The 20,465-nt window shown below is 48.1% G+C and overlaps 2 protein-coding genes across 4 annotated transcripts in view; one reads left to right on the top strand and one right to left on the bottom strand.

The window, feature by feature from the left end:
* ZC3H8 (zinc finger CCCH-type containing 8) overlaps nt 1-3,978 on the top strand; it is a 41,741-nt gene extending 37,763 nt beyond the window's left edge. Inside the window, exons 9-11 of one of the 2 annotated variants that reach the window (XR_011503883.1) lie at nt 1,820-1,933; nt 3,434-3,556; nt 3,639-3,978. The gene's annotated coding sequence lies outside the window, so the exon portion shown is untranslated. The remainder of the gene's footprint in view (nt 1-1,819; nt 1,934-3,433; nt 3,557-3,638) is intronic. The other variant, XR_011503884.1, reaches the window with a different exon arrangement.
* A 5,392-nt stretch (nt 3,979-9,370) lies between these two features.
* FBLN7 (fibulin 7) overlaps nt 9,371-20,465 on the bottom strand; it is a 44,051-nt gene continuing 32,956 nt past the window's right edge. For both annotated transcript variants that reach the window (XM_014852724.3, XM_014852725.3), the window contains 5 exons: nt 19,542-19,667; nt 17,239-17,379; nt 16,081-16,218; nt 15,229-15,367; nt 9,371-13,810 (listed from right to left, as the gene is read on the bottom strand). In XM_014852724.3, coding sequence (XP_014708210.1) covers nt 13,438-13,810; nt 15,229-15,367; nt 16,081-16,218; nt 17,239-17,379; nt 19,542-19,667 — 917 coding nt within the window. In that variant the 3' untranslated portion in view covers nt 9,371-13,437. The remainder of the gene's footprint in view (nt 13,811-15,228; nt 15,368-16,080; nt 16,219-17,238; nt 17,380-19,541; nt 19,668-20,465) is intronic.

Here is a 20,465-nt window from a genome sequence, read left to right as displayed (position 1 = left end):
TGTTGCGGGGCTGTTGATCTGCAAGGCTACCGTGAGCTGGGGAGGGGGAATGAGGTTAGGGCAAGCCATTGCCACAAGGCATTTTACCAAGATTCAGCCGATTCTCTTGAGTAAATTCTCTTTGAATTGTTGTAAGCCTTTAATTTTCAGAATTCTGATAAAATTGATTTTGACTGTTTTTGCCAGTGTTCTCCCAAAAGTAGAAACTGGTTCACTTTTAACTACTGTTTGACATAATACCTTCTTTATTTCATATCTTCTCTTTAGAAATATTTCTTTATGACTGATATGAAGACTGAGTGTGTGCCATCTTCTAGTCATTTTATTTCAGAATCCCCCTTTCCTGCCTGCTCTCCAGGGACTCATCTTCCTGGCTGGATGCTCCTCATTCCTGAGTATTTAGGACCTTTACTCCTGCTCCAAATTTTTAAACTACCTTTTTTAGAAGTTCCACAGAAGTAGCCTTATTTACCATTCATATGTCTTAAATAAATATGAATTTTGTATCACAGCTGTATCCTGGACAAAAATATTTCAAATTTATTTGCCGAGATGTGTTGTTTGGCAGGTATATTTGTTACATAATAATGTAAACTGAAAATTAATCTTGGACTTCCTGAACAAATTTGTGATTCAGCCCCATATCTGCTGACACACCAGCTCTTTTCAGCTTTCTGTATGCCTGCAGACTGCAAGCCAATTTAAACTTCCTTGTGTAGCTCAACTCAGTTAGGTGAACCCGGAATCAACAGAAATGCTCCTTTTTTCAGCCAAATGCACATAAAACAGTCATTTCAGTCCATGAAGAAGGAAAACCTGGACCCGGTGAATTCCTGATTGTCTCAGAGGCTGAATGCCTGTCCTTGTGCAGCTGTGAAGGGTTCTATGTTCTCCCCAAGCTGGGAAGATGATGTGAGCGGCCTCTCAGGAAACAGAAACCTGCCCAGCCTCCCCTGGGCCCTGCTGCTCTAGTCTGCCAGCATTTCTGCAGGGCTGTGTTCTTTGGGATGCGCCCTACAGCTAAATCTGTACCAGGAAGAGGAAAGAAGGGGAAAAATGACCTTAATTTTAGATAGGATGTGTAGGCCCTGCTGTCTGAGGGGCCAAAAGGCAGGACAGGGAGCAGGGGTGCCCTGTAGCAAATGGGGAGGCCTGGGAAATACTCAGCTGGGAAGATACTTCTGGTGCCCACGGCCTTTGTTCTGTTAAACCTGAATCTCCTCAGTGGTCTCCCTCTTGCTTCTGAGACGTCACCCTCACTTCCTCTGTTGTCAAGGAGCAGCATTAGTGTACATCAGGCAAGGGCACCAGTCACCCTGTACCCTATTTTGGGCTCAGCAACCCTCACACCTCTTGTCTTCAATTGACGTCCCTGATATTCTGGAAGCAGCACAAGGGCCTTCAGTATCTGTCTTGTTCAAGGCTGTATTCCCTGAAAAGATCAGGCACATAGAAGGCCCTCACTCCATATTTATTAAATCATTAAAATATTAAAGGGGCACTGTTTTTTTTCCCCCAACAATATGAAAAATGGTGGACTGTTAGAGGGCCAGCCCCATGGCCTAGTGGTTAAGTTCAGTGCGCTTCACTTCAGTGGCCTGGGTTCGGTTCCCAGCTGTGGACCTACAATGCTATGCTGTGGTGGCGGCCCACCTACAAAATAGAGGAAGATTGGCACAGATGTTAGCTCAGGGTGAATCTTCTTTAAGCAAAAAGAGGAAGATTGGCAACAGATGTTAGCTCAGCATGCCTCTTCCTCAGCAGAAAAAAATACAGTGGTGCATTAGGTGAACGAATTAAAAGGGTTTTGTTTTTTAAGGGTTTTTACCACCTTGAAGTGGTAGAAGCCAAACCATGAAACAACGCAGCTGGAGATGATGTGTCCTTCTGCTCAAGAAATTCAAGAATTCCCCAGACAAAGGGAGAAATGAAGGTGGGTGGCTGACAGAGAACATGTGCCATCAAGCACAGCCAGTGGTTTCCCTGTGCGTACGCCTGGTACAGCCATGCCTCCCTGTGTGTGACGCTCACATGCACATGTGAGGTGCTCTCTAAGGCTTTGCACAGTTCCTCCTGAGCAAGCCATCCTCTCGTCTCATTTCCTAACTTGGGACTCGTAACTAGTACCAGTCACCAACTACCTAGTACGCGCCTCACATCACCACACACCAGTGGATCCAGACACCATGGTGGAGACCACTGGTGGTTACTTGGGAGTTGCTGCCCATCAGTCAAAGACCACCAGAACCCACTTAAGAGTCAACAAAGTCAGGTTTATTTGCTGGAGCAAAAGAGAATGCATATCAGGAGCTTGGGGGACATCTCAACAGGAGGGAGTTGGGGAAAGAAAATGACAGAGTTTTTGAGACTAGAGTAAGTCATGGCAGGGGTGGGTCAGATTTTGTAAACTAGAGTTACTGGAAGAGTCAGTGGTCTTGTCTTTGTGAATGAACAAGTGTTAGGAGTTTACGCTGAAATGATTTGTGACATTCATGGTCTGAATGGGTGCAGTTATGGGGTGTGAGTCCTAGAGCAGCCCATTTTGAAAAGTTGTGGTTTCTGTTTTCAACGCTCAGTTCTCCCCCACAGCCTAGCTGGCAGCAGGGCAGTTTTTCACTCTCTCGAGGGGAAAGTGTGACGATTTCTCAGATGCGAGCAAGGCCCTGACCTCGAGAGAACTTCTGTGGAATTCCCGTGTGTTCCTCTTTGGACTCACTTCTGAGCTAGCTTATAAGTGTGTTCCCCTTCCATTTGTGTAAGAGGAAGAGGAAATGGGGGCTGCGTGTTCTGGTTCTTAGGGCAGAACCTGACTCTAATCTAGCAGGTTGATTCACCTGCTCTGTAAGGTCAGCTGATGTTAATGAAAGCAGGGGTTACCAGGGGAGTTTCAGTCAGCCCAGCTCGTTCACCAGAGAGGAGGGGCTTCCGTCGCTGTACTTTGGGAGTGGAAGCTGCCTCACCTGCTATTGCAGGAATATTGTGGGAGAGGAGGGAGAGGAGGGGAGGGGAAGAGAGGAGAAGGTGGGGTGGGAGCGGTGGGGGACGGAGGAGGGGTGGAAAGGGAGCTTTTGATCCTGTGGACCCTGAGGGGAGAAGGGTTTTGGTTTTGTTTGCAGTCCTTGAGGCTAATCCAGGGTTGGAATTACGAGTCTGAATTCCTTCCTCATCCCCGGAGTCAGTGACTCTCTTTATGAAATATGCTGATCGAATCCTTTGTTATAGCGTTTACTGCTGTATAAGGAGAGTTGTCATTACTAGTTACAAAATTAGCCAACTTCTCTCTCAAAAAAAGAAAAAAAGCCACAATGTTTGAAAATCAGCCTCCTGAATGTCCCCAGTGTGACTCTGCACTCAGTGCAAAATAACCTTCTTCTCTGACTCTAAATTTAGTGGCAGTTACGCTAATAAAGTGATCATCTTTGTCGCTTTTAAGTGATCCAAGATTATTGACAAAGGAAAGGATGGCTGGGCTGAGATGTGGACTTCTGAAGAGGTGTGCTTGGCAGCTGGTGGCTGTCCATGTTCCCCAGATGGAGAGGAGCTCTTCCTCAGCAAGGTGAGGTGATGGACCCTCAGCAGATGTTCTGGATGGGAGACTTCGATACAAGGTGTATGGTGTATTCATATCTGTTTCCTAGGGCTGCTGTACCAGAGGACCACAAACTGGGTGCCTTAAAACAACAGAAGTTGGTTCTCTCACAGTTCTGGAGGCCGGAAGTCTGAAATCAAGGTGTGGGCAGGGCCGCACTCCCTCTGAAGCCTCCAAGTGATGATCCCTCCGTGCCTCTTCCTAGCTGCTGGTGGTTATGGGGCAATCCTCGGCAATTCTTGGCTGGGACAGCATAACTCCACCTCTGCCTCCGTTTTCTCTCCCTGTACGTGTGTCTGTGTCTGTTTTCTTGTAAGGATACCAGTCATTGGATTCGGGCCCACCCTAATCCAGTATGACCTCATTTTGATTTAACTAAATACATCTGCAAAAAAATGCTCTTTCCAAGCAAGGTCACATTCACAGGTGCCTCAGGCTTTAGGACATAAACATATCTTTTTGGAGGACATAATTCAACCTATAACACAAGGCCTAATCTGTTCCCAAGGCAAGAGGTTGGGATAGAGCTGGGGTCTGGCCTTTAAGATCTCCTAAAAGCCCTCCATGTTGCTGAGCAGCCTCCCTCCACCTTTGAGACATCCCAATCTAGCCTAGTTTTGCAATTTATCAATGTGTGTGGGGGTTTTGTTTGTTTGTTTTTTATAAAGCAGGTGTAAGGAGTTTATTCCACCCCTCAGTCCATAGCATGATCACATCATCAATGATGGAGGGATTCTCTCTTATTTTTTCCCTTTCTGCCCTGAATCAGTCAAGATAGTTATGCTGGAGGAACAAACAACCCTAAAATCTCCATGGCTTAAAACAGCAAAGGACGATATTTTGTTCATGCTGCTCACATCGTGGGTCAGCAGTCCACTGTATCACTCAGGCACCTGAGTGGGGCCAGTTCCCGTACTAGAGTGAGGAGAACTCGGGGAGTTCCAATGTCTGCAGCTAGATACTTGGCCCAGGGAGACTTGGACCATATCTTAGCCAGGACCAGTCCCACAGCTACGTCCAAGCACGAGGGGGCAGAAATGCCAGTGAACCATGGGCCCAGAGGTGAGAGAATGGGAAAGATTTGGCCAAATTCACTGATGTCTGCTACGAACACCGTGTCTTTTATTTTGTGGCTTGTCCGTCACCTTGTCCATGGGTTTCCATTAAGAATTTCCATCTTGGGGCCGGCCAGGTGGCGCAGCGGTTAAGTTCGCACGTTCTGCTTCGGAGGCCTAGGGTTTGCCGGTTTGGATTTCGGGTGCGGACCTATGCACTGCTTGTCAAGCCATGCTGTGGTAGGCGTCCCACATATGAAGTAGAGGAAGATGGGCACAGATGTGAGCTCAGGGCCAGTCTTCCTCAGCAAAAAGAGGAGGATTGGCAGCAGATGCTAGCTCAGGGCTGATCTTCCTCAAAAAAAAAAAAAATTTCCATCTTTAGGAGGCCCTCACTCTCCTGTTTCCTTCCCACTTGCCTTTCTAATATTCCCTCCCCGACTCCACTGTCTGAGGGCCTCCTCTTTACAAACTAAACTAAAGCCAAGTTGTTTGTGGCAGCGATGGGTGGCCCCTCTTAGATAACGTATTCACATTGCTTCTCTTGATTGAAGGTTCTTGAGTCATCAGTCAGTAGACAAGTATTGAGCACCTGGGTGGGCAGGTGCTGGGACTGTATCAGGGAGCATGAGACAGGATGTCTGCTCTCATGGAGCTGGGATTCTAGCCCATTACATCCAGGATGTCTTGGGCTACAAACAACAAGTCCCTCTCAAACACTGAAACCACAACCACGTTATCTCATATAACAGGAAGACCAGAGGCTGGAGAGTTTCCAGGTGCATTTCGACTGGGGCCCCAGCTCCATTTCCTTTGGCTCTGCCTTTTGCCAGGAGGCTTTTTCCTTATATTATTATATTATATGTAATATATATTATATTATTGTATTATATTAGCTTCATTGTCAAACAATGGCTTCCAGCAGCAACTCTGATTCAGTGGGAAAGAAAGAGACCTTTCCAACCTTTCTTTTCACTCTCCCTGGGACAATCCCTGCACGCACAGCAGTCACCCGGGGAATGCCATGTATGGCTGGCTCCCGTCTGGGTCTCTGACACTCATTGCCAAGGATGATTCACTGTGGCTGCCTTGGAGCCTGGAGGGTGGGGGTCACCTTCCCCCAGGGTACAGGCTGGAATTGGGAGTATGTTAGATGCTAGGGCTACCATAACCAGGCACCAAGGACTGGGTGGCATAAACAGCAACTTTATTTTCTCACAATTCTGGAGGCTAGAAATCTGAGAGCAAGGTGTCAGCAAGGTTGATTTCTCCCGAGGCCTCTCTGCTTGGCTTGAGATGGCATCTTCTCCCTCTGTCTTCACATGGTCTTGCCTCGTGTCTGATTCCTAATCTCCTTTTATAAAGACACCAGGCATATTGGATTAGAGCCCCCCCTAACGACCTCATTTTAACTTAATTTTCTCTTTAAAGACCCTATCTGCAAATACAGTCACCTTCTGAGGTACCAGGGGTTAGGACTTCAACATAGGAACTGGCGCGGGGGGGTGGGGGGGGGGGGGTGGCACAGCCCAAAACAAGGAGGGAAGGGGGTCTGAGCAAAACAGGTTTCTTTTCAGAAGGTAGAAAAGGGAAATAGATACTGGGTGGGCAACCAACAGAGTCCATGTACAGAGAGAGACAGAAAAAAAAGCAAGTAAACAGATAATTTGAGATGGTAAAAAGTGCTTTTAGAGAAAATGAAACAGGGTAGGTAATCAAGAGGGACTGCAGAGGGATGAGCAGCATTGGCAAGGGTGGCTGAGGTGGCCTCTGAGGAGGGGACGTTTGAGCTCACAGCACGTGGAGAGCTGAGCTAGGAGCACTGCAAGGGGGAAGCAGCAGGCCCCGAGGTGGGAGTGGGCTTAGCAGGGTCAAGGGGCAGAAAGGAAGCCTGTGTCTTTGGGAGCATCATGAGCAGGGGGCCAGGAGGTGGGCAGAGCATTCGGGGCCGTAGGGATTTGGGGTTGCACCCTAGGATCCAGCTGCCTTCGGGGAACCACAACAATTATGATTGGACGTGGAGTGTGTTGAACTTCCATATAGCCAAGTTAACTACTGCAGAGATACTGTCACATGGGCAGACTCCAAACCACCTAAAACCAGCATTGGAGGGAGAAAGACCTAGAGGTTGTGTTCTTGTCTCCCGCTTTCAAGGCCCAGCCCCCAACCAAGTGTGGCACTAGGCACAAGTGTGGCAGAAGGCAGGAATGAAGGAACTGGTACGACAACTTCTCTTAACCCACAGGACTCCATCCAGCAAGAGGTGAGGAACAAACTCTTCCTATGAGGGAACTTGATGGCTTGGGTAGGGAAGATACATGAGTCTGTCTAAGAAGCAGCAAAAGCTTCTTTATCTACAGAAACGTGTCTGCCCAGTCGTCAACTACAAAAGGAAGGCTAGTTCTTGTATAAGTGCCACTGTGTGACTGTTGTGAATCCTGGTGTAAGCAAGCAATGTATACATACCATAGAGCCTGTTTTTCCCTTAAAAAGTATATCTAAAGAGCTTCCTGGAGATAAAGAGATTGCTAAAATCTAATTTTTCATTTGAAGGTGGTCAGATTCAGAAAATTCTGTCAGCCCAAACCCAAGTTTTCACCAAGTCAAACTCTTGTTCGCAAGTCAGCTGACATTTCTGTGGCTTTGCCAATGCTGGATTTTGTTGGGAATGCTCCTCATGAGGATGTGGCCTGCATTTCCCACTAGGGTTCCTCTAATAGGAACCATTTTCAGTGCCAACTTGTCCATGAACTGGTCCTGACCCTTCCAGTGGTGTCTTTCCCCCAAGCTCTGACCTTGAGCTTGCAGCTCATGCACACTGGACTTTAACTCTATTTCTACCATTGTCAAAAGTACCCTCTTGTGATATAAGTAAAGATCTTATCTCCCAACTTGAATATAAACCCTGTCTTAGGCAAGGATCATCTGTTTGAAAAGAACACCCAAAAGAGCTTGAGCAAAGAAGGACTGAAAGGACACATCTGAAAAAAAACCACAGGCCTGAAGCCAGATTTCATGAGGCACTGGAACCCTAAACAGGAAACCAGGGGTGGCAGTTTTAAAACATGGTCCTCAAATCCTTGGAAACATCTCAGTTCAACTCAACTCTGAGGACTCACTGGTCTATGTCCACTTCTCTTTACTCAGTGGCTGCTTGTGACTGCTTCAACCAACAGAGTATGGCAGAGGTGACCCTAAGTGACTTCCAAGGCTAGGTCATAACGGCCATGCAGCTTCTGCCTTGTCTTCTGGAATACTCACACTAGGAATCCTGAGCCACCATGCCAGAAGTCTGACTACTCTGAGGCCACCAAGCTCTGAGAAAGCTAAGCCACATGAAGGATAGCTGTTCCAGTTGTCAGTCCTAGTCTTCAGGGTTTCCTGGTCCAGGTCAGGCATGCAAGTGAGTGAATGGCCCTCCAGGTAAACACAGCCCCCAGCCATGGAGTCTTCCCAGCTGAGGGAGGTGCAGACATTGTGGAGCAAACATAAACCATCCCCGTGCACTCTATCTGAATTCCTGACCCACAGAATCCATGAGCATAATAAAATCATTATTTTAAGCTGCTAAGTTTTGGGCTATTTTATACAGCAATAATAACCAAAACACAAAATTAGGCTCTATCTCGGCAAGTCCCCGTGGTCTTGTTTCCTCTCTTTCCGTGTCAGCATCATCGTTCTCTTTCTGTGTAGATGCCTTTCCTTTGGGCACACGAGCCCAGTGTGGTCATCCCAGGCCTTGTATCACTACTTCATTTGTACACTTGAGATTCTGAGTCATAATTCCAAACATCCAGGAAATGCGATCCAAGCATCACCACACCATTACAGTGTCTGCAACATCTAGGCGGCATGGATGGTATATCTACGTATATTTATGCATACACTTACTATATACTGACCAATCTCTGTTGCTGCTTTTATTTTTGTAGCACTCATCCCTCTTTGAAATTACATACTTTTCTTGTTTACATGTGCATTATCTTCTCGCTTGGTAAAATGTAAGCTCTATCAGGTGATGGTCTCTGTCAGTCTTATCATCTACTGCATCCTCAACAACTAGAACAGTGCCTGGAATACAGCAGACATTTAGGAATATTCATCCAGCTTATAAACACCTGCAGATTTTCATATGTATGAGGCAAAAGTTCTAAAAGTCCACCTTTCCATCTCTGCAGCTGAGCTTGGTAACAGCTGAGGCGGTGGCTGGTGGAAAGTGACTTGAAGGTCTGACTTCTTCGTGTCTCTCCTTGGGACGTATGCTCAGATTCCCCATCATCCCACCAAGTTTACTGTAACTGTGCAGTGATATTTTGGTTTTGGCTTATTTTCCTTTTTGTTTACTAGTGTTGGAGGTGTTACACTTTAGAAATAAGATGATTTTAAAAAGTCATCCAAAAACCTAGCTAATTTTGCATCGCTCAGGAGCTAGTGATCCAGTTGGCTTGCCTCTCATGTCTTCCTGGTGGCTGTTGACTGCCACTCAGAAGTCCAGGACAGGCAAGTGGGCTAGCTGTGGAGCAGCCCTCCATTCAGGCCTCTCCGTCCTTCCAAAGGAGGGTCCTGTGGGTACGCAGATGTGAGAACCTGGGACCCCACTGGGGCCTTCTATGACTGAGAAACAGAAACTCTCATACATTGTTGTTGGGGATGGAAAGTAGCATAATCCCTATGCAGGAAAAACTGGCCCCAGAGATAATAAGGCAAAAATACAAAAAGACATATGCGTGTTGCTGCAATATTTTTAATAGCAAAGGACTGGAAACAACCCAAATGTCCATCAGGAGTATCGTATGTACTCAGAATGGAGCATTTTGTAGAAAACCATTCTATATGGTTCTATGGAATGATATCCAATATATTGTTAAGGGGAAAAAGAGCAAGATCAGGAAAAGTGTGAAATAGGATGTTATCATTTATCGTTTGTTTATATTTTTTAAAATGGAAGGGTAAAATGGAAAAAAATTGATTATGGCAGAAGGAGAGAATAGGGTGGACGAGACTGGGTTAGAATACAGACTTCTCTGAATACAGCTTATTTCGTGGATTTGACTTTGGAACCACGTAAATAGTTTACATAATTTTAAAACAAAATTAAAATTAAAAAGCAATCTCTAAAAATTTAAGCAAAACAAAGTGAATAACCATAACCCTAATTCAAGTTTGGGGCACAACCACTGAGAGGGGAACTATTCCAAGTTATTTTAAAACAGTAATTTGACTGCACATCCCTAAAGGCATAAACCCTAAGGACAAAAAGAATTGCAAAATAAAAGTTTTAACTCTTTTCAGTAATTATTTTTTGTGATAATTTTGGCATTGTTATTCTGAGGATTTAAAATAATGTGTAATTATTTTGGTGATTTTTGAGAAGGAGGTTTTCAGAATGAGAGAAAGAAGAGCAGATATAAGATCAATGAGGTTACATGAAAAACCTGGTAGTCCTGAGTTGAACTGGAAGCATCAATATAAACTCATATAGTGTTTTTTTGTTAAAAAAAAAAACACATATTTCCTAGCTCTGTGCACTAAAAACAAGAAACAATGACCAAACCACTACCAACAAGCACTCTTAGTACCCAGATTTTGATCTCTAATCATTCCCCACTAAAAGGAAGCAGGGGTCCTTGGGGAAAACTGGATGACTTAAGGGCTGGGGCATAAAATATGCAAGATGAACTTGAAACATCTTGTCATACAAGATAACTACGAAACTATCAAAGACCACCAGGGTCATGTCAATGGACTCAGCCAACATGAAGCAGTTCCCAAGGGCCAAGGACAGGACAGTCTGAGCAACAGTGAGAATAATAACTGCAGTGCATTGAAACACACATCAAGTCTGTTTAAACCGAGTCCATACTGTACTCAAAGAAGCAAACAGCTCTCCCTGAACAGCTTGGAAAGATGCCCAGCAAGCACCTTGGGAACTGACAAAGGCGAGAAAGTCAAGAATTTATCCTGCCTTTCCTATACAAACCAAACCTCAGGGTAACCACATAACTGATGAAAGGAAGTTTCTCTTTATAAAGTATGCCAGCTAATAAACTAAGAAGAAACCACAGCACTAAGAATATTATCTGCAACCTCTAAAGAAGTATTGGATCTATGCAATCATCATCAATGACTGCTAACATCAGAAAAGAGGCAACTAGAGACCATGTGGCTCCCACTGGAAGTACCTATCACCACCAATAAAGTAGTCTTGCAAAAAGAAGCCTGACTGGTCTCTGATTAAATCTCTAGATAGCACTACTGATACTTAAGAAACAGGACAGAGGAACATGTTAAAAGACACCACAGAGATGCACTTAGGAAAACCCAGACTCTGAGAAATTCTACAGGACAAAGGACACAGTACTCTAACAAGCCTCCAGGTTATTCCCATACAGGCTGAAATGTGAGAACCACTGCTACAGATTAAAGGAGACTTAAGAGGCATATCAGCAGATTACAGAGAGTGGACCTAATTCAAACAAACAAATCATGAGCCGCTCAGAAATTTGAACAATGACTATTTGAAGGTATTATGGAATTATTGCTAATTATTAAGGTGTGATTGGTATTGAGGTTATGCTTTTTTTAAAGTCCTTATTGTCTAGAGATACATGCTGAAATATTTACAGATGAAATGATATGATGTCCAGGATCTGCTTCAAAATCATCATAGGGTAGAGTGGAGAGTAGAGATGAAAAAAAGATTGTGTTAATTGTTGAAGCTGGTGAATCCAACAAGGGGTTTGTCATACAATTCTATTTTTGTATATGTTTGCAACTGTGCATCATAAAAATTTTAAAAGCCCCTGCCAAATAATATAAAACTATGTTACCTTAAAAGGGGTACAAATTAATACTACTAGCACTCTGACCTAGCAGAGATTGGAGCTATGTAAGGACAAAGGAAGAGTTGGTTTCCACAGAGGAAGGTGAGTTGAGAAGGTATAGAGAACAAGACATTCCCCAGGGAGGAAGGGCCCAGACATAATCCTCAATCCATAATCCCAAGCAGACAGTCATATGTTGGTGCTGTTGGGATTGGGGCTCAGTGTGGGATTTCATAAACAGGAGTCAGGTTTGATGATGGCAGATCTCAGTGATGCAATCCATTGCTTTAGACTGGGCCTGGTTGGCATCCAAGTCATCATTATACACCAGGTTAGGTGGGGCACCTGTTCTGTAGACCCCCAAATCACTCCTCACCTGCTGGGAGGTAAGAGGCTTGTCCCTCTGAACCAGCCCTGCCCCCAGCAGGAAGGAAGAGCACACCACTATGACATCTTACTTTCAGGAACATGGGCCAGGCCCTTGGACTCTCCCACTTGGTGTTCTGCACAGGCTGGCATGCAGGCATGCTTCTGACCTGTTAACAGCACGATCTGGAAACACAAGGCTCTGAATGATAGTTTTAATAAAGTCTTGTAACAACCCAGAAAAGCAGATTTGCGGGCCCATTGTTCCGTTGTTGGAGACATCACAGCTGAGCCCGATGTCAAGAGAAGAAAAATTTCGAAAGCAACTCTCGACTGTCTCACTCTTTGTCTGATAAAATAAGACAAGAATAGGTGTCCTAGAAACCATCTTGATGTACTGTTTGGTCACTAAACTGGCAACATTCTTCCTCTGTTTCCCTCTCTTACCAAGGCAAATACAAAGAATTTTTAAATAAAATGTGTGTGATGAAATCTCATCAGTAGATTAACATGTATTTGGATACTAAAACTTCCTCAGAGCTCAGCTGGCTTCTAAGTTTTAATTTGAATGGTCCCCCCCACCCGACTCCATCCCGCTCTCAGTCCCAGCGAGGGTTTCCTTTTTTTCAGTCACCTGGAGGGCGTCACCCCTTGGCTCTTCCATCAGAAGTAGAATGCCCTAGAATCAAGGCAATTCAAGCACTTTCTTAAACTCTCCGTGGCCAGATGACACCTTACCAAGCTCCCGTTTGGCCAAGCCACATTTCTATTGGTGGGAGCAATCCCAGCATCATTGTGTTTTTTTCTTATTCATCTATCCCAGTGGGTCCAGCCTAGACAGGAAGAGAGCCAGGTATCCTCTCCTAGAAGGAACTGGACTAGCTCACGTTCAGGGACAAGCCAGGTGGGCAGGGGGAAGCAACAGACTTTGTTTCTTCAGCTATAACATGAGGTTATGTTTTGAGATGTGACTTCGCAAAAAGGAATTAATTCAGGCAGAAACTATGCTTTAACACTGGTTCCTTGGTCTAGAAGAATCTGTGTGGGAGTCCCAGGCCCTGCCATGACTCTCTGATGAGAAGGCTGGCAGGCATGTCACAGAGGAGAATGCAGACAAGAACACCATGCTGGGTGGTGGCAGGAGACCCACCGCCTGGGCCACAGGTGCAGGGGCATCACTGGGCCCTCAGCATGGCTTCACAACAAGGCTTCACTGTATCAATACAGGAGGACTGACAATCATCTCAGACACATACTGTGAGCTTTTCCCTCCCAGCCAGTTCAAACTCACAGTGCCATTCACACAGCATTTTGGAAGGATGCCCATTCCCCTGTGAAAAAGAGTTGAGAAAGTTAGTGCATAATCTAAGGGAAGGGCCTTAAAGCAGGAAAAACTGTGATGGCAGCAGTTTGGGTTTTGTGGCTGCCCTTCTGTGCCGCTCCATGGGACAGCCTGTGGCACTGCCCTGGAAACCCGGGTGCACAGGCTGGTGGGCAGGGGCAAGGTTGGGGGGAGATGTCTGTTGCAGTCAGTGCCCACAGCTGTGTCTTTGGGGAAGAGAAACGAGCCCGCATCTCCGCACCCCTGTGCCCCCCGGCACTCTTAGAAGTCATAAGGGGACACAAAGATGGTAACCTTGGACACGTGGTTGGCCTGGAAGGAGCGGTCCAGGTATTCTGACATGTCAACGTCCACCTCTAGTGTCTGAGGCCCCTCCAGGGTCTGGACCAGGATCAGTTCCCCCGTCTGCCGGTCTGAGCGCTGCATCACAAAGTGGCCCCGGCTGTTCCCACCCACGATCCCAAACCGCAGGCTGTTGGGTCCAGGTCGACCGGGGGCTGAGGCGGTGGCCATGCGGAAGAGCGTGATGGGCGTCTTCAGGTTGGAGGGCAGAGAAAGGTAATGGAAGGAGATGGTCTTGGGCAAGTGGCGGCAGGGTCTGCTGTCCATGGGGCAGGGGTTTCGCTCACACTGGCTGGAGCAGAGAGGCAAAATGTAGGGAGTCAGCCTTGGGGAAACTCAGGAGGGGCTGCTCTGACCTGCCTTGTCTGCCCCCCCTGCCCTCTTGCACAGGCTGCTGAGTGACCTTTCCCAGCCACAGGTCCCTCACCACAGGTGCTCTGGAGCTACAGGCAACTGAGCGTGGCTCTGTCAGATGTGGCCAGGGCAGAGCGGCTCCCCTGACCCACCTGTATAGGTATGCATGTGTGTGTGTGCGCCTATATGTATGCTAGTACTGTAGTTTTTCCAGAAAAATAAAGCTGGGGAAGACTAAATAATGATGGTGCTGGTATTCTAACCAGGTGCCCCTTGTACAAGTGCTGAGACCTCTCTCAGTAAGAGTGGGACCCCAGCAGTTAGCTGCCAACATCCTGGAATGTGCTCCACCCCGGGTGAACTTTCCAAACACCCAATGTTCATTCTTAAAGCAGGAACCCGTCTTCCTTCCCTGTGGGGTCGGGGTCTTGTGGAAGTGCTTTGATAGTTCTCTACCTTACCCAGCATAAAAGTCAGATGCCATTTAGCATATTTGGTGACTTGTGTCATCATGGTTATGCAGGTCGAATATCACATCCAGCTGTTAATCAGCGATGTCCCCAAAGGCTATGACATACAGGTCCCTCTGTCCCTTCACTCATTGACTCTTGAGGAAGGTCCCAGTGTCTTCACTCTCAGTGAATAACTGCCACTCTTCAGTGCCACTGACTTCCTTGCTGCTTCTAATCTGCTCTAGCCCCAACAGCCATTCACGTATCTGAGCTTGTGAAGTCATTCATTCTTATGACAATAAGACAAGGTAAGGCTCTTGTGATCTCTTTTTCAGAAGAAAATACATGTACTTTGCGACAGTTGTTGTTATTCTCCTAAAGGCCTGTCTTCCATCTTTTGAAAAAAAACCTCTCTTAGGTGCTAAGGTTACTAGAAGTCAAACCTCCTAGCACCAGTGGAAAAGTAGAGTGATACAAAGCAAAGTGTACAGGATACACAGTCTGACCGGGCTCTACTAGTGACCAGCTCTGTGAACGTGAGAAAACGGTCCTCTCCCAAATCTGTCTGATATCCACCTGCCTCCTGCTAACGTCACCACAGCCATCTTCCCTCCAGTTGCCCTCCCCAACAGTGCCATCATCCCCCATGTCAGCAGGGGAGTACTTGGAACATCACTCCTATCAGGGCAAACTGGCTTCTTACTGCACAGAGCAGCAGTGCATTAAATGCAACCACTCATGGAAGCTCGGAGAAGCCAGACTCCCAGCTCCCTGCCTTCATCTTTCCTTGGACATAACTGTACCTTCTCCCAAGAACCTCCGGGAAGAATCTGGCCCAGCCACCCCGGGAGGCCTGGGTGAGGGATGTACATGCCCAGCCGTGGGTGGCCCTGGCTATACTCACAAGGGAGATGTCTTCACGTAGCTCACGTTGCCGCTGCCCTCGGGGCACTCCGGGCTGACGCACTGGAAGCCTCCACCCGTGTTGATGCACAGGGTTCCCCGGGGGCACACGTGCTGTGGGCTCGCACACTCATCGATATCTGAAATACGGGACACCCAGTAAGGGTGAAGATCCTCCGATGTCCCCTCCATCACTGACACAGCTGCACCAGAATGTGGTGCTCCACACGTGGTGAGCGTTCCAAATACCCCACGCTTCTTAAAACAGGAAACCCTGTCTTCCTTAACCATTTGAAATCCAGGTCTTGTGGAAGTGCTGCAGAACCATGCTGGGGAACTCCCCTCCCCGGGATCCTGTCCTCCTTCCCCCGGGTATGACAGGTTACAGAGGTGCCCAGAGCATGAATGAGTGTTACCGGTCACAGCACTTCTCTCAGACCTGCTCCTCCTTAGCCAAAGTGCCCTAGAGTCTCCCCTCCATGGCTACTGTGACGCCCTTTACATCCTCCTCCTTCTTGGTATGAGTTCTCTGCTCCCTTCCAGTGTGGGTTCCCCGGCTAGAAACTGTTTCTTCCCAGCGCTGCACAATCCTACCTGGGCCTTCATGAATACTTGTGGGATGGATGGACGGATGGATGGATGGCTACCTGGATGGCTTTTCCCCAGGTTACCCACTACTCTGAACCCTGCACTGGAGCCCCACTAGGATGTCACTGGGGAACCATCTTTTCTCTCATTCCATGTCAGCCCATAGAGGAGCCCTCTTCCCTGTAGTTCAGAGCCATTGTCTGCTGAGACCAGCTGGGCTCTGTCCAGCCCCACAGACGCCTGCCTCTGCTGCAGTCTCACTCACCCTCACAGCTCTTCCCGTCGGCCAGCGTCCGGTATCCGCTGGGGCAGGCACAGCGGTAGGAGCCCGGGGTGTTCACGCAGGCATGCATGCAGAGCCGGGGGCGCCCCTCCTGCCCATAGAGCTCGCATTCATTCACATCTGGGGATAGACGTGCCCAATATGACTCCAGGAACCATGCAGTGGGTGTACCCCCAGAACAGCTGTGCCTCGATTCCTGGAGGCATGGCAGCAGTGGCTAAGTGGTTGGATCTGGTGCGGCCACTAAGCCCTATGCCCGCAGAGCACTCAGAAGAGGAGCAGGCGTGCTCCCCTTTCTCCCCAGCCAAGGGCCCAGAAGGCTGAAGGGAGGCATGAAGGAGCTGATGCGGCAGACCCTAGGTGGGCTCCTCTGTCTCTGGCTGAAGACTAACTGGGGAGACCCTACAGAGGCTGCAAGTCAGGCTGGGCAGCCTAGGGAGCAACGCTCGGGGCTGCAGACCCACACTCCCAGCTGGGTTTGCAGCCCCATCTTAACTCTCCTCCCCTTTGGCCTCATTTTTGGGAATGGCCTAACAGGGTCTTGTTTCTGCTGCTGTACAATGAGGCTGTTAGCACCAACTGATCAATTCTCAGGCTTGAACCCGCTGGTTTGAGTTGTTTTCAGAAGGAACTTGGGTAATCAGGAGAGGTTAGCAAAAGTGGGCCAGTCGGTAAGCTAAACCGAGAGGGGACCCGGGAATGAGTCCCAGGTCCCTGCACAGCTCCGGGGCCTGTCTCCTAGCTCAGCGGCTCAAGCTCCTCGCCGCCACCCGCGCTTGTGATTCCAGCCAGGATGGAGGGGATAAGGGGGCTCAAGGCTCTTTCAGGCGAGTGAGCTTGTGGGGAGGCCCTGTCAGATACTGACATGGGGGCGAGGCTGGGCTGCTTTCTCCACAGTCTTGCTTTCTAAGGACCGCTGATGTCTGCTGATGTCTTAGCAACCATTAGGTCAACACTTACCTAAAACGCAGCGTGGGCCGGGTTTTCTGAGACTGCGCCCAGGAAGCCGCCCCGCAGGTCCCCTGGATCCTGGGCGCGAGCTGCGTGCACCCGCGGCAGGAGGCTGGCGGGGGGAGCCCCTTGCCCTCCCGTGTCCTTCCCCCCCCGCTCTTCCCCCATCCCGGCGGGGCCCGCGCCTACCCTGGCACACGCTGTCGCCGGCCGCGGCGCCGCTCAGGTGGAAACCGGCCTCGCAGCTGCAGTGCTGCGCCCGCTCCACCTGCGCACAGCGCGGCGCGCGGCTGAAGGCGGGGTCGCCGGCCACACTGCCCTCGGCGGCGACTGCGGGGAGAAGACACCCTCAGTGCAGGGCCCTGGCGCACCTGCCGTGGGCCCAGCCTTGGGGAGGGGCCGGGAGGAGAAGCAAGCCGGGGGCGCGGCCCCTTCTCCGAGCTTACTCTGGAGTAGGGAAAGGAAAGACAAGCAATTAACCAGAAACCCCGCAGACGGTCCAGGGCCCACCCAAAGGGGCGGAGGGCAGGGAGCGCACCCGAATGCAACGTGGCACGACAAAGCAGGCAACGCAGCTGCACGCAGCGAAGGACCGCAGTGATGCTAAATCCACGTTTGCACTTAAAAAGGCTTAACAAACACCAAAATGCTAACGATGATCACTGAAGTTTAAAACTATAGAGTGTAAAACATTGTTTTCCTTTGTTGTATTTTTTATACCTTTCTAAAGTGTCTAAACTTTTTGTTTTTTAACCAAGAACATAAATCAATTTTCTAATCAGAAAAAAGTATTAGTTTTTGGAAGTTATCAGAGGCTTTACAGCTCTCATAGGGTTTGGGGAGACGGTAGAGAAACCGGTGATAAAAGGAATGGGTCACACAAGGGGACACATACTGCATGATTCCACTTATGTCAGATTCTTAGAGACAGAAAGCAGGGTGGTGGTTGGGAGAGGCTGAGGGGAGGGAAGTCAGTGTGTCACAGGCATAGAGTTTCAGTTTTGCAAGATGAAAAAAGTTCTGGAGATGGATGGTAGTGGTGATTGCATAGCAATGTGAATGTACTTAATGCCACTGAACCGTATACTTAAAATAGTTTAAATGGTAAATTTTGTTATATGTATCTTACCAAGATTGAAAAAAAGGTGACTGGATTAAAAAAAAAAGTAATCGGAGAGAGGCTCCCCTCGGGGAGCTGGAAAGACACAGGCAGAGCTGACGGGAAGGCAGGCTCCAGGCTGAGGGACCAGGTGAGCAAGAACCTAGGCTGGGCTGTTCATAGATACTGTGAGCACGTGCACTGGCTTTGGGTGTGCCTGCTCACTCCCTCCTTCTCCTTCCTGGTGGAGATTCCTGTCATGGGGATACTTTAGGTATAAAGTGCCCCCTGGACCTGAGGAACAATTGCCTGCAGGTTCTAACAGCAGAAGCCCTGAGATGTGGGATTTGGCACCCTCAGTGTCCAGGACCAGAAATCTGGGGTTGAAAGGGGGCCCATTTCTTTTTCCTTCTTGTTTGTAGGGAGGAGGAGAGGCAGTGGGGCTGGTCCCCGGCCTCTGTTTCCACAGCCTCAGGGACAGGAGCTGTGAGGGGGGCCTCTGGGCCCCCTGGGGAGGACTGCCTCACTCTGAGAAAGCGCTCAGCAGGCTGACTCAGCTGAAGAGTCAAGAGACATTAAGCAGCAAATCTCTGAGGGCAATATTTAAAACTGACCTTGGGCTCGGTCCAAGGCAAGGATATCAAGTATCGACAAAACTTCAACTCCCTGGACACTATGCTAACCACCAATCCTTCCTCCCCACACTGAGATTCCACACAGGAATCAAGACAGCCAGACAGGACACTCCAGGCTTTTCTGGCCAAGGAACAGAGCATCTTTTGGATTTGACTTTTATATAAGAAACTTAGGTTGCAGCATAGTGTGGGAACCCCCATCCAGCCCCCATAAATTCCTTTACATTGGATTTTCTTGCCATCTGCAAAAACAGCCAGTGTGTAACTTCTAGACCTTCTGGCTGGGGATATGTTGGGACTCAAAATGTGGATAATAACCTCATCCCAGTCAAATGTCCAGTTATCCAGCTCTGAAAACACTTTGGCCTGTAATCAGTAACAATAACTTTGCTGGATGCGATGGGAGCCTTTGAAAGGAGAAGCTGTTCTGCTGATCTCCAGAGGAAATGATGACCAAGTGAGGGTGGCAGCAAGGAAATTTCTTGGCCAAATTCCCAGTTTGGGGAGTTTTCAGGTTGGCAGTCAGTCCTTCCACTTGCATTTTCTTCCATAGGAAGGATCAAAACTCTGGTCACACAAAAGAGCTAAACTCCATCCCAAATAGCCATCTCGGGGAGCCGGTGGGCTCAATGGATGAAAAGCCCGTGTTCCTGAGTGGGGAACTGAGCTCCTGACCTGTCTGCATTTAGTGACCCATGACCAGGTCCTCCTCTCTCTGCGGTGGGACGTCCTCCCTCAGCCCCACAGCAGCTACGTACCAGTCTGGGCCTGATGCTGACAGCGGCTCCCAGTCCTTCCTGGAGGGCAAATGCATTTGTACTGGTTGACTCCTTCTACACATGTCCCACCATTCTGACAAGGCTGGCTGGAGCATTCGCTGATATCTAGAAAAATAAATAATTTTCAAATACAAGTATGTAAGTTCCAATTCTAAAACAAAAAACAAAGGTTAACTTTCTTTACATCACAGGATGACTCCAGCTTTCCACCTCCTTACTCTGCCCTTGCCACCGTGCCCACCAGCAAGAGCTGGGCGGGGGCCAAGGGGCTGAGATGTAGTCCACCCTCCATTCAGCAAACCACATACCCGGGCACACACTGTGCCCACCTGGAGCTCTGCCTGCAGGAGCTGGTCCATCACCCCGCCACGTTCCACCCAGAGGCAGCATTTGCAAGTGTAGACAGCTGTAGCCAGGCAGAGGCAGCTGCCTGTAGGAATCTGCCCATATTGCCTTTGACTCAAGCCCTACTGCCCCCCAACGCTGCCTGTATCAGCCAGCATGCAGGTAGATCATCTTTTAAACAAGAACTCAATTCAAGGGGGTTACAGGAGGGAGGGATGGCCCATTGGAATGTCCAGAGATGGAGAAAATCAACTCTCGCCAATTCCCATGCAGAAGCCTTCCCGTGCGATCGAGGAAGTTTCTCTTTCTTAATGTTGGAAAGAGAAATGTTCCGTGCTCATAGACACAACAGTCCTGTGGAAAAGCTATACATAGAGAGAGATGCATATTTAAAAGTTTAATAGGTTTTTCTCTTTGTGGTAGGATTACAGGTAATTTTTCTTCATTGATTTACATTTTTTTCGTACTCTTCCATTTTTCCTAAATGAACATTTATAAATTTTCTAATGAGAAAAAAATGAATTTTTCAAAACTTTGGGCCACATCCGCTTGTTATGA

The sequence above is a fragment of the Equus asinus genome, chromosome 6 (assembly GCF_041296235.1).
Source record: "Equus asinus isolate D_3611 breed Donkey chromosome 6, EquAss-T2T_v2, whole genome shotgun sequence".
Lineage (NCBI taxonomy): Eukaryota > Metazoa > Chordata > Mammalia > Perissodactyla > Equidae > Equus > Equus asinus.
This window is presented reverse-complemented; position numbering and strand designations above follow the sequence as displayed.